The sequence below is a fragment of the Cibotium barometz genome, chromosome 12, assembly GCF_041138505.1.
Source record: "Cibotium barometz isolate CiBa-2024 chromosome 12, ASM4113850v1, whole genome shotgun sequence".
NCBI classification, from domain to species: domain Eukaryota; kingdom Viridiplantae; phylum Streptophyta; class Polypodiopsida; order Cyatheales; family Cibotiaceae; genus Cibotium; species Cibotium barometz.
In genome coordinates this window covers 52,850,767-52,864,611 of record NC_141057.1, presented here as the reverse complement: position 1 = coordinate 52,864,611, position 13,845 = coordinate 52,850,767, and the positions used below count along the sequence as shown (strand labels likewise).

The following is a 13,845-nucleotide window of genomic DNA, read 5'->3' as shown; positions in this document are numbered from 1 at the left end:
GGGTGGAGAGGAGAGAGAGGAAGGGTAGGAGAGTGGAAGGGGAGGAGAGAGAGGAGAGGAGAGGGAGGGTGGAAGAGTGTAAGGGAGGGAGGGAGAGGGAATTGAAGGAGAGAGGGGAGGGGAGGATATAAAGAGATACCAAAGAGAGCGAAGGATTGAGATCGTTAGGAAAGAGAAGGATAGAAAGAGTGAAATAGAGAGGACACAGAGAGTGAGAAAAGAGAAGGATAGAGAGAGTGATAGGGAGAGGATATAGAGAGTTAGCAAAGAGAGACAAAGATAGAAAGAGTGAAGAGTGAGAGTGAAAGGGAGGGAAGAGAGAGGGGGGGAGGGAAGAGGGTGGGAGAAGGAGAGAGAGGGTGGTGTGTGGGCTGGGCGATGGTGGACAGAGATGGTGGTGGCAATATTTAGAGAGAGATTTTTCAACTACAGAGCATAGGCTAAGATAAGCTCTGGGCTTGCGTGTAAATACAGGTGAGAAGGAGACCTAGTGCCTGGTGATTCAAAACAATGGTGTGCATCTTTATTGTTTGTATCCCTATGGTCTCAACGGTGGTTGTTTAACCAATTGTGGACGTTTAACCTCTCATTTCTCTTATATTTGAAGCTCTTCCAACATCTAGAGATTTATCTCCTCTATTAATGGCAGGGTTGATAATTTGCCTCGCTTGATAATTTGCACTTATCAAACAAAATTGAAGAGCTATGGATTTATGAAAGATTTGCAAGTGCTTCATGACTGATTAGGATATGAGCAAAGAGTTTAATCATTTTATGGCTCAGAAGAAGCATCTCTAAAGAATGACCTCTCTATGATTCTCTCAACAATGAGGTACATGTGACTCTCCCTGACTCACTTTTATGTTACTATATGTGCCTATTGCATGTAGTATATGCCACAGAGCCCTGCAACTGTAACCTATTCTCTTCACTGTACCCTATTCTCTTCACTGGTACATGTTACTATATGTGCCTATTGCATGTAGTATATGCCACAGAGCCCTGCAACTGTACCCTATTCTCTTCACTGTACCCTGTTCTCTTCACTGGTACCAAACCAACTTAAGCATAACACACCCATAGTCTTGATTGCAGCTTGTACTTCCACATTAGTATACACAAGATTTGCTTTAAGCTGATCGCAATGAGTATTACAAATATTCAGCAATAGATGGTATTTCCAAACTCAAGAAAGAGCCCAATCAAGGCTTTTATATAGCGAGATATGAGTAAGGATTGCAAGCACTCTAAAATACAAGTCATTTCCCATGTGTAACTTTCGGGTGTAACTTCCGGTATACAGGACAAAACAAAGAAAAGCTGCCAGCCTATGTCTTGGGATCGGAGAAATGTGAACATTGTCCAGTTCCTTAAGCATGTTTGACAAGAACTTAAGCTGTATTTGTTACAAGGTTAGAGCATTCAGGCAGCCACTGCGGCTGGCCTCTTGCTTGTTTTGATGCCCTTGATTGCTGCACATGAAGAAACAGCAGTTCAATAGCCCTCTCTTCAAACTACAGAGCTGCATTAATTACGCTTTAGTTACTATAACTCAGGTTAGTCTGCATTCATCATACGCTCAAACATAACAAGGCTTGCAGGACTTTGACTGAGAGACTCTACCTTCAGCATAGTTTTTGGCACCAAATACTGCAGATCCGGCAACCAAGGCATTAGCTCCCGCTTCAATCACCTGAGTCAACATTCATCCCAAAGCTCACACTTCAAAATGATGGTAAGACAGTCGAAGTTAAGATATGTGAGTGTTATATAATGATGATGATGATGATGATGATTGTGGCGATGAAGATGATGACTACTATAACACTCAGATGTATATATACTATGTGCATGAAACATAACTAAGGGAGGCGTGTCCATATACTCCTTGCATGTGATGATGTGAGGATGCTTAAGTAGAATGTGTACATGACAATCATTATCAATACTATTAGAGTAAAATATAAAGTGCACTTAAGATAATGAATTTGGTGATGGTGATCAAAAGGACTAGGTACCTTGTAAGCATTTGATGGTGACACCCCGCCATCGACCTCAATCCAGGGATTTACACCCTATCACACATACCTTACATAAGGTTCACCTCTCAAGTGAAAACTAATTAAGGAAAACAAAAAGAGCTCATACACCATAGACTTGACTGCAGTTCTTACTCTTTCTGCACAGAGCCGTCTCAACTCCGAAATCTTCTTTACTTGACTCTCAATGAAGCTTTGCCCTCCAAATCCCGGATTCACCGACATGATGAGGATCAAATCCACCACTGCAGACATAAGCCTGGTCACAACATGGCCTCCATACAAAAACCAAGTAAAATTGCTAGCCCAATGCTCACAGCTTACCATCCAGGATATACTCAATGGCAGTCAATGGAGTTCCAGGATTCAGGACAACTCCAGCTTTGGCACCCAAGTTCTTGATCTGCAAAGAAACTCAGCTAATGTGATCCTACATTAAAGCCTCAATGAGACCAAACCCGAAGTATTCACCCTTGCACCATTTCATATACCAAATTTAAAGTCCTGTGGAGATGGATGGTGGATGACTGCTCACAGTGCACACTGACAATATCAGCACCGGCTTTCACAAAGTCCGGTACTCTCTGCTCTGGCTCAACAATCATCTGCATAACATTTGATTTTGAGCAGGAATTTTTCAGGGAGACTTTTCCAGCCATGTAGTAAAAGGCCATTGAGATGTACATAAGTAAGTGTCCATTACCTGTATGCTAGCTAACCAAAAAGCTATGCACTTACCAGATGCACGTCAAGTGGCAAGTCAGTAACAGGCCTCAACGCATCCACGACTAGTGGTCCAATGGTAATATTTGGTACAAATCTTCCATCCATCACGTCAACATGAATCCAATCACAACCGGCTTCGTCAACAGCTTTCACCTGCAACAAGACCCCACGAAAAGCCTCCATAACTTTCAATAAATGAACTGCTTCCCAGCAAGAATTATGACCCATACAGTATGCAAATGTACATTAACACACATTTACATGTACATATATGTATAGATACGCATACATACATGTGTATTGTGTCCCCAATAAACATATATTATATATTTTTTGGAGACATGAATGACACATACATGTATAGAGTCCAAGAATTCAGTACACATAGGTACATTTGCATGGATATGCACACGTACAAGAACACACACATTTACATTTAAATACACGTGTATGAATGTGGACATGCACATGTACATGTGAATGTGCATACACATACACACAAGTACATGAACAACACACAGAAGTATATGTATGTACAAACTATTACATTCCTGGCATGGGCATGGAAGAGCTCTATGGGTCAAGGAAGTGTTGCACATATAAGCTCTATAAGCAGTTGGCTATTGACAAAGCTAGACAATCATCCAACATGTGTATGGATAAAAATATCACCAAAGTCCTACATAAAGCAAGGGGTGGGCTCATAACTCAGTGTGTTTAGCCCACCTTGTACGTTTGGGTCTAGGCTAGCCCTGAGGGGGCCTAGGGCTGCAAAGCTTTGTAGGCCAGTACCATGCGTGATATAGGAAGTGCTGTGAAGTGGTCTAGTGATCTGAAGGCCTCAGGCTATGATGGTGCGCATTTCTCTCCCCCAAGCTCAGGGGTGATTCAGTGTAGTGAATCTACAATTGGTGGCAGGAGAGTCCCCTACTAATTTCCTTGTGGCCCATGTGTGTACATGTGTGTTTGATCTGGATGCAGGATGATTGTGGGCCAGCATCACAGGGATGTCACATATGTGCATTCAGTTGTGCAAGAATAACACACACACACATAAACTGTACATATGCATAAACATACACACACATGAACGACACAAACAAGTAAATGTATGTGTGTTTACATTCAGATGTACATGAGCAACACGTACATACATGCAACTATACATGTGCATACCCCCCCCCCCCTTCCCAACACACACATGCTATGAACATGATGAGTACCTGCTCTCCCAACTTGGCAAAATTTGCAGACAAAATGGATGGAGAAACTATAATGTCGGATTTTGAGAACTTGTCAACGCGAGCCGATGCTCTGACAGCAGGGGAAATTGCCTTGCTGCATCCCACATGTACAGACACTTCAGACGTAGGTAAAAAGGGCGATATCATTTACAAGACATAACCATAACAGCCCATGATGCGCATGCAGGGAGACACCACCCAATAAGTCATACATTTGACTCTTAAAAACCCTTCAGTTTTTTCTCCTTGTGTGTGAGCGAGCGTGCGTGCGTGCGTGCGTGCGTGTGTGTTGGGGGGGGGGGGTGGGAGAGAGAGAGAGAGAGAAGGGGCGGGGGGGAGGGGGGTTTGTGCAGGCGTTGTTTGGGGTGTGGGGGGGAGTGGATTGTGAAGTGCAATGCGGGTAGTGGGTGGGTTGTGAAGTGTGATGCAGGTAAAGAGGACACATGACTTTAGGTGATTTCAAGCAGATTAAGCACCTGTTTTGGGATCTTTCAGACGAGCAAATCGACCACATGATCATGGGTGTGTTATGTGGAAAAACAAGGAAAAAAAATAGCAAATTAAAAACAGATTAACCTCAGCATTTAAAAGAAGATGAAGACTCTAACCTTGAAGAAACGGAGATGGTGGAAGGGAAAGAGACTTGCTCTTTGCTTCCGAAAAAAGAGCTCCGTGAAACCTTCTGCGATGGGACTGAGATAGCGATGGAGGAAGAAGACACTGCTGCCGCCATGATTTACAGGTAAAGAGATTAACTCAGAGATTAGAGATGAGATTAAGGAAAACAGAGCGATTGGTAGGCCGTCTTCGTCTAGCACAAGCCAACCATTTCTCAAAGGGCATTTTGAATGATAGAATTTGGCAGCCTGCCTTTCAGCCACGTGGACTGTCATCTCCTGGTTGAAAACCTCCTATGCCTTATCCCTCCTCTCATACAATGCCACGCTGGCTGCTGACATGGCCTCACCCTAACCTCATATACCATTCATTTTTTGTAGTCTCCGTCATGGCATTGATGAGTTATGAAGTTTTCACACTTTGATCCGAGAAAGAAGTTCATGCCAAGCAGCATCACAACCCCTCAACCAAGGGTTTTTTTCTTCTTCTTCTTTTTAAAGCAAAAACTTATATTAAAATAAGGTTTTACAACTTTTCAATCAAGAAGCATAACTGCAAGTCCTAAGCTAACTCATTTCTCAGGTTAGTCAGGTTGTGGATATATTCAGTCAGCTCAGAATCCTTCCTCATAATCTTTACTTCCTCGTTGGCCACCTATCCATCCTTTTCCAACCTTTCTTTCTGTATAAGGTTGATCTTCTTTTGGAAGTCCTCCTTTGCCTTTCCCATTTGCAACGTCTCTTCCACATCATTTTTGGAGTACTATGCTTCACAAGCCTTGAAACTTGCTTTATGCAAGATTTTCGTCTGCACATTCAAATCACATCTCAAACCAAGGAGCATGTTGGTGTATGCATGATTAAACAAGCAATTATTTCTATTAATCCAAACAACCCACAAATATTCGTCGCGTATCAAATTCCGCAATCTAGTCAAGCATTTTAGTTGTTTTCCTAATAAGATTTCTTGCCAGTCCAGATCCTAATTCTGAAGGGGGGAGACACAATGGTTCAAAAACTAGAGTCCTTGCCTATTAAGGGGGCACCCTATGAATAAATGAGTAATGGTTTCTTTCTCCTATTTACATCTCGGACATACACCATCTCCATAATCTCTTTGCTTAGCCCTCACATTTTGTCCATAGGGCTTTATGCATAATCAACCAGAGTAGACATGATTTTTTTGGCGGAATCACTCGCGACCAAATTTTTGAGAACTTAAATCCCCATTGTTTTCTGTCCCACAGTATGTTCCATCTTATATTTAGCGTACAATACAATGGAGGGCCTTGAGGATGAAGAGTTGGGATGCGCAGCAGTTTATGTTTGGCCTTCTACGAGAAGGCTTTAGTTGACAAGGGATCTTTGAGTTGGATAAGATTAGTTTTCTCCTCATTCCACAAATTTTTTATATTGGAGATCAGTTGAAGATGTGATTCAGAAACCCTATAGCTATCCTTAAGCTCCTAATCAATCAACCACCTATGGTTATTTCTACACCACAGATCACCCCATGTGCTAATGCCTTTTTTGTGAAGTTTATGAGCATGCTTATACAGGTTTTCTGAAATATAGTTTTCCACTGCCATAGAGAACCAGATAGAATCCATATAAAGAACAGCAGCATGTTTCCTGATCTTATGGTGAAGTTTAAGTTCTGGCTTGCACCTATTCCATGCTTGCCATAATGATATGACTAGGGAGCTCCCTTGTGATTTTATTTTCATTGGACTGTAGAAGAGCATCATTTTGGGTACCTTTTTCAACGGTGAAAGCAAGATAGTCTAAAATTGACCAGATTCCTATTGGTAAGTATTGCCTAATCCTCTCCAGTGCAAATAAGACTTCTCACTATCCACTTAGCTGCCATGCGATCTACTACATCCATGATATTTGGAATGCCCAATCCCCCTTCCTTCTTAGGCAAGGCGTAAACTTTCCATGCAACTTTGGGCATTTCTCAGTAGCACAGGTATATTTTTTTGGCAAGCATTTTTGAGCAAGCGCTTTTTGGTGTTTAGGCGAGCGGTTTCTCTCTCTACACTTCTAAGTGTCTATTAGCTCTCTATGGTCTCAAACATTATGACTCATGGTGACAGTAGAGGAGAGGAGTGGATGGATACAAGAGCACTATACACATTGCAACTCATTTACAACTATCAATGCATATCAAGTTATAACTACCATTGCAACTCGTTTACAAAGTCACCATATTATGATCTTAAACTTCCATTTTATATTCCCTAGCAAACTTACAAGGCCACCAACATTACATGGCAAACACCTACGACATGACACGATCATTTGTACTTCTTTACAACGATACCATATGAAATCATTTTGGGCCTCAACTATTATCTTTGCCTTTTCCGTCTACCCTAGCTTGGGAATGAAGGTGGAAACTTCAGCTCTTAGAGGATCCTCCTTTGCCTCTTCAATGATGCCAAAAGCTCTCCACATCCTAATGGGGCTGAAGCTGCTTTCACCTGTAGCATGTTCTTCTCTGCAAGGTCTACCGCTTGGCATGTTTTCAGCTTCTTTTGTAGAGCTCATTTACTTCAGATGTTGTCCATGCCTCCAAAACGACATCCGATCTAGGTTCCTTTTCTTTAAGTTGCATGAAAGATTGAAGACCTTTACTTAAGATGGTTGCAAACGCTGTAGTATTAGAGGGATTACTAGATGAAGCCATAACCATAGAGTTCACAAGGACTCTGTTGCAATATGAAGATATAAGGGGAGAGTGGTATGGAATCTGTCTAGAAGAAGAGTGTCTAGAAGAACATGGCAATCTCTACTGTTTTATAACTTCAAAAGGAATAAAAATTTGCTTTTCCGAGCACTAGAATTCTTATTTTAAGCATGACAAAAAATACTTTAATCACAATTGTTATTATTTCAATATCTCCATCATACTCTCTCTCTCTCTCTCTCTCTCTCTCTCTCTCTCTCTCTCGTGTTGTTGAGATCTCACTCCAATTGCATCATCTCTCTCAAAAATCTAAGCCATGAAAGAAGCCAAAAACATGGCCATTGTCATAATATGAGTGAAGAACAACAATAATGTCTAAAACCAATATATTTCAAACATTACAAGCTATTGAAATACATCAGTACGGACGTCGGACTCCCTAGTGGAAGAAGGGAGGTGGTATGGGGTAGGGACCTCTACCAAATGGTGCAAGTGCAGGTGGAAAAAGTGGCCTTGCAAAATCAGGCTGTGGTGCCCATGGGGGAACTGCAAATGAAGCTACGGGGGATGTATGTGACAAGACATGTCGATATTGGGGCTCCATTGGAACACTAGGTGGCCATGTTGAAGCACTAGACTGTGTTGGGCTCATGGGTACTGGGAGGACTGGATGATATGGTGCCCCCACGTCCACCTGATGTTCTCGTCGAACAATCTCATTGACCTCACCCCTGAAAAACTGGTTACCCAAATCATCGTGCACAGTGGAAAGTGGTTGTAGACATGAACCAAGGCATACCTCGTCGCTCTCCACGCTGATGCATTGTCCTGCATGCTCTAGCCATGGACCCAGTACCAGCAAAGCAATCTAGGACAGCGTCCCCGCGTGATCAATGAACTTCCTGAGTAACCACCTGCCACCATAGTAGAAGCCCACAATTACCATATGTACAAATGGACGACAATGTCTAAGACATTGATTATATAACGATTTCACTACTCGAATCGTGCACATGATTACCTTGCGAAAGGCTTGCTATGCTCAACAGCATATCAGATGAGATCCCCGTCCCCATCCAATTGGTATGGGGAGGTTTCCTCATGTGCTTTCGACTCCAAGAAGATATCATCCCCAACCTCAAAACCTCCGCAATCTGCAGCTACCTCGCCTCCCCACCTATCATACTTTAGACAAGTGGATGTACTCTCACTGGGGTGCATGAAGATAGTGTGATGACCAAAGTAGAGACCTACTTGCACACACTAGTAAGTACTTTAGGGAGGGAAATCATTGAGCTTGACTTTCACAAAAACCAAAGAATCCTTCACTCACCTCTTCTTGGCCATCTTCTGACATGACATAGAGATATCGCGTGACATGCAAGAACAAAGTACTTTGCAATGTGAAGTTCCAAGTTCCTGCCTCCTGCACAACAATCCCCAAGTGCACCACACGTAGAGTGCACACCATAGTGCCATCAGCACATGTAGGAACTCTGCAGCAAGCACAAAAGCCGACTCCACAAATATCTCCTAAAAAACATTCCACCAAGGAACATTCCATGTACTCTAAAACTGCTCTGCCCCCTCTGGAGGAAACTCCCCCTCTGGGTAGTCTAACCACCATAAACAAAGTATTCATGTGTCCTCGCCTCGAAGCTCGTCGATCCACTCTTCGGGGCACAATCATGTCTCCTACACCTCAGACAGCACCCATGCGTCTGAAGGGTGCTCTCGGGAATGTAGATCACGTACACTACTTCTCCACCACCTAATACACAACCATTAGAAAGGTCTAAGAAACCAATACAAGAAGCATGAGAGCTTCTACCATACAAAGCAAAAAAAAAAAAGAGTTGAGGTACTTTATACATGTACAAGAGGCGTCATGATGTGCATGGTAGGTGTGGTGACTAGTCAGGATCCAAGGTAGCACGCATTTGTCCTTTCCACCTAACAAATACCTTCTCAAAATGAGACTTCTTGTAAGATTTCAGGGCATCCGTGATACCTACTCCAGAGTCTTTTGCGGCTCTTTCATGCATGCTAGCTATTGCAGGTGAGCCCGCCTCCAGCTTCGCATATAATTTAAGCGTGTACTCGGTCAATTGGAACCAGTACACATGACGATGGATCCGCATGAAGAAGGCTCTGTCAGATGGCGAAATCTGCGCATCCCTCATATAGCAAACTCGCCACCAGCCAATATGTTAAGCAGCCTACATTTTCTGCATTGTAAACAAGCATTAGGTTTCTAATAACTTTTAAAAAAAATGTAATGCATCAAGAGAGCTGAAGATCTTACTCTTCATTTGAAACATGTGCTTCGAGCAATCTTGGCTAGCTTCGGTGTAGTGAATTTGCTAGCCTTTTCACCCCACCCTTGGTAAGAGATCACTTTTTTAAAGAACTTTTTCCCACAGTCGGGGTTGGCAATTTGTGCCAGCTCATGTCCCCTTTTAGTGAAGAGTGTCTCCGTCTCCTTTAGGGCATCCTTATAGTTCTTGTCGAACAATTCTGCATCCATCATGTATTCTCTGCTCCCTCGCTAAGGCAAGCCATTGATCTTGGCCTGAAACGTGGCATCGAATTTCGACTGCAATGCGTTTATATTTATTTAAGAAACATACTTCGAATTGAAAACATTAAGAAATATATTTTGAAATCAAAACATATTGCAATGCGCACACACCTTGAAAACTAATTGTGACAAGAGTGCCATGGGAAGCTTCAACCACTTGGATCTGTTGGGTCTTGGATAAGTAAGTGCTTTTTGGGCCCATGCACGATCATCATCACGAAACTTTGACAACAACGATTGTGGATCGGCAAGACCCACACGCTGCATATCATAAATATATCATGTGCCATTGTGTTCGGCACATGAATGGTGGTGACCCTGAAAAATTTGCATGCATTACAAACAAGGCAAAAGATGACATACACAATGTTTCTTCATTTCATATACACATTGTACAATGCAATTGCTTGTTGATCATGTGTAGCACCAACAAGAACTCCGGCTCCTCTTCCTCAAGGAACCGGACCACTCAGCAATTCACCTTGGGAATCCTCTCTTTTTTGACCCACCCATTCTTGCCAAGCTTTGAGTCAATGGTTGCCATCCCAAACAACGAACATCTTGCCAACCATGTGTTTCCATCCTTTGGTCTCCTCCAATATCGTGTCAAATTCACTAGATCGTTGGCTGGCTACACTTCGACGGTCGAATGGAATCGGGGCTTTGCTTGGGAATCCCTCTGAGACAATGAATGCCACCATTGTCGATTGGTACTTGCTCTCCTTGATGGTCCTGATCAGTCTCTCGACAGAATCCTCGTTCATGCAGATTGCTGGGTTTGCAAGGAGGCAACAAAGCGGCACTCTAGGAAGGCGGTTTTGGTTTTCGACCAAGTGGTCCTCCACCCAATTTGTCGAGATGTGTCGATTAACCAGCCGAAACTCTCTTTCACAAACTCCTCTTCTTCTACAATCGTGGCACTACTGGTGGCCACATGATTGTTGGCGGCCATTGAAGAACCAAATTCCATAGTTAGTTGCAATTGTGAGGTGTTTGTCACCTCGCTTGATGTGGACACTTGTGATATGCCCACATCTTGCAAGAGAATGATCTCATCTTGTTGCGATCCAGTGAACCCTTTCAATTGTAGACGAGTCCGTGGGAGGCATTTTGTCTTGAGTATGCATCCATATTACCATCAATACTTCTTAAATTAGTCTTTTGTTGTCATTCAGCATGTGATGCAATTATCTTATTAGTATTTAAATTGCATTAATTTTTTATTCCAATTACATGTGATGTTATTTGCCTTGTTATGCTATCCATATGAAGTCTAACTGGAGAACTTTGATGATTGAGAACTCTTCCTTCGACATTAAGGACAAGTGAGGATCCTTATTGCTTGAGGGCGTTCCAATTGTTGAGACCGCTTCCAACCGTTGAGATCTCGACTCTGTGGGAGGAGTTAAGAGAGAAAGAGACGGCGACTGTTGAGAGGTTAAGAGAGAGAGGGGAGCGAGGGAAAGAGGAGGGTGAGCGAGAGAGTGGGGCAAGAGAGAGAGAGAGAGAGAGAGAGAGAGAGAGAGAGAGAGAGAGAGGGGGGGGGGGCGAGTGAGGGGGAGCGAGGAGGGGGACAAGAGAGGGAGCGAGGGAGAGAGAGAGGGCGAGTGAGGGGGACAAGAAGAGGGGGGGAGAGAGAGAGAGAGATCAAGTGAGGGGGACAAGAGTTTGAGAGAGAGGGCGAGTGAGGGGGACAAGAGGGGGAGAGAGAGAGAGGGCAAGTGAGGGGGACAAGAGTTTGAGAGAGAGGGCGAGTGAGAAAGGCGAGAGGGGGGGAGCGAGAGAGAGAGGCGAGAGGGGGAGGTGAGAGAGAGGTGAGACGGGGAGGCAAGAGGGGGGAGCGAGAGGCTGTTAAGGGCTCTTTTGTGAGCCCTTAACAGCCGCTATGTAGTGGCTTAATAGCCATTGCACAGCCGCCCACGTGGCCACGTGGCCATGCAGCTAGCATGCATGGCCAGCCGCGTGGACGTGGCCACGCAATGTGACAAGGCACACGTGGTGCCATCTAATTGGTGCCACGTGTGCCTAGCATGGTGCCGATGACGTGGACTGGGCCAACGTGCAGTCCACGTGGATGCCACGTGTAATGCCCGCACTCGAGCATTACACGTGGCAGCCCACTATCGTGGGCCTCACATGTGGTAGGAATGTGGGAGGCCCACGATTGGGGGCCTCACATGTGGTAGCCAAGTGTTAGGCCCACAATCGTGGGCCCAACATGTGGTAGCCCTGCGTGGGCATGTGTGTGGCCACGCATGGCTATTTCAGCCCTCTTGAGACTTCTCGGCCCTCCTCTCTGCCTTCCTCAAGTGCCTCTTCATCTCCTCCTCCCAAGCACCCGCTTCTGTGATTATTTACGCGTCATGACCACGCCATCGTAGAGGAGCTTACCATGGAGTGTATCATCTTGCAAGATACATGGCGCTTGATGAGATGTACAAGAATGACCCAATCAATCCCGACTTGTACCAAGATAGAGAGATTTCAGGGAGTTTATTATTGGAATTAAAGCAAATAATCCAAGGAAAGAAGAATGACTTGGCAACAATAGATATGTTTGAGCTCAAAATATCAAGTGCAGTTGCTTATTGGAGGACATACAGAGTCATTAACGATGAGAACAAGCAATTAATTAGGAATATGGCCCAATCAATGGTTGCCCATCGTAGAAACTTATGAGTGTCTTTCCTACTAAGTTTTGAGGTTTGTAATAATGTTGGCATTATTCATAATGCAACTTCAATGCAACTTCATAGTGCCAGCTTCTTTAATGTATTTGTCGAGTTTTTTAGATGGTTAGGTTTTTTGATGTTTATCTTGTAAACCATGATGAACGAGAGTACGGAGAGGGATGAGGGAGAGAGATGACTGGATGCTAATTTTGAAAAAAAATTAATAAATTAATATATATTTATTTTTTAGATTTTTTTAAAAATATTTTAAAATAATAAAAAATTAAATTAAATTATAACAGTTTGATTAAAAACAGTCAACTTGCTTAAGGGTCTTAATTAGCATTCAGTACTTTTGTACTCCCTACCTATTGTACCATTCTTTTTTGTTCTTGTTGTGTACTTCATTTTTTCTCCTCTTTACAACAATCACATTCCCATCTTCTAAGAAAGAACTGAGTTTCATCAATGGACGGGTTGTGGTGAGTGAAAAGTTTTTACATGAGCAAGTAGCTCCCCGCTCATTTTGTGGATTGCAAGCCTTAGTAAATATTGGGACCCAAGAGTTGCACATCCCTCTCAAGGCAACCTCTAATCATGAGGGAGAGGAGTTCTATACTTGAGGACTCTCTATCAGCCAACTACTTGGCAATAGTTGATTCTTCATTGAAGTTAAACCCAGAACCAATAGCCATCTTAGATAGCCCACCCAGAGGTTTCCACCCAAAGGTTTTCTAACTCTAAAAAATGTGATAAATTTATGTAATCCCTTTCAAGATAACAAGGATACCGATGCATCAGGCTCATCCAGTGTTGCAAGAGGACAAGGTAAGAGCATTTTAGAACACCTTTTCAGCATGAAGAAGGAAACACATTAACAAAGATTTTGCTAAATGTCAAAGACGTTATTAAGGCCATGGAGATTCCTAGACAATACAATGGTGATATTACATTTGAGTTCCCGACCATGGGAACACGCCTAGGAATGGACTCCATGGAGCATAAGTATGATCCCCACTGGTGGTCAAAGCCGCAAACCTCTAACATTGCCTTCCCTGGAGTATGTCAGCGAAGCCATCGTCTAGGTATTTTGAAGTGTGTTAATGAACTTTTCCTGCGTTTAAAGAACCACAGGGTGTCAAATACATCACATTTTACTGGAAGCATGCTAAAGGCACCAACAACTGTATAGGAGTGCAGCAATGCGTCTGGGAAGCTCCTTTGCAATTCCTGCTCAGTTCCAGTGATGTGCATTGCTACATACAATTGCTACA

General features: G+C 43.3%; 1 protein-coding gene across 1 annotated transcript; it reads right to left on the bottom strand.

The window, feature by feature from the left end:
* Nucleotides 1–1,186: 1,186 nt before the first annotated feature.
* On the bottom strand, nt 1,187–4,851 carry LOC147633572 (ribulose-phosphate 3-epimerase, chloroplastic-like). The gene is made up of 9 exons (XM_086806685.1): nt 4,618–4,851; nt 3,989–4,103; nt 2,778–2,918; nt 2,531–2,644; nt 2,364–2,442; nt 2,175–2,284; nt 2,019–2,075; nt 1,624–1,693; nt 1,187–1,472 (listed from the first exon to the last, which is right to left on the bottom strand). Exons 1-9 carry the CDS (start codon nt 4,740–4,742, stop codon nt 1,423–1,425), a joined length of 861 nt encoding a protein of 286 aa, XP_086662811.1. The 5' UTR covers nt 4,743–4,851; the 3' UTR covers nt 1,187–1,422.
* Nucleotides 4,852–13,845: the final 8,994 nt, after the last annotated feature.

What these genes read in the sequence shown, in the direction of transcription:
- LOC147633572 (XM_086806685.1), bottom strand. Translation starts at nt 4,742, where the DNA reads ATGGCGGCAGCAGTGTCTTCTTCCTCCATCGCTATCTCAGTCCCATCG. An exon ending in CACCATCAAATGCTTACAAG is followed by an intron (nt 1,694 to 2,018) that starts GTACCTAGTCCT and finishes ATGTTGACTCAG; the next exon opens with GTGATTGAAGCGGGAGCTAA. An exon ending in TGCCAAAAACTATGCTGAAG is followed by an intron (nt 1,473 to 1,623) that starts GTAGAGTCTCTC and finishes CTTCATGTGCAG; the next exon opens with CAATCAAGGGCATCAAAACA.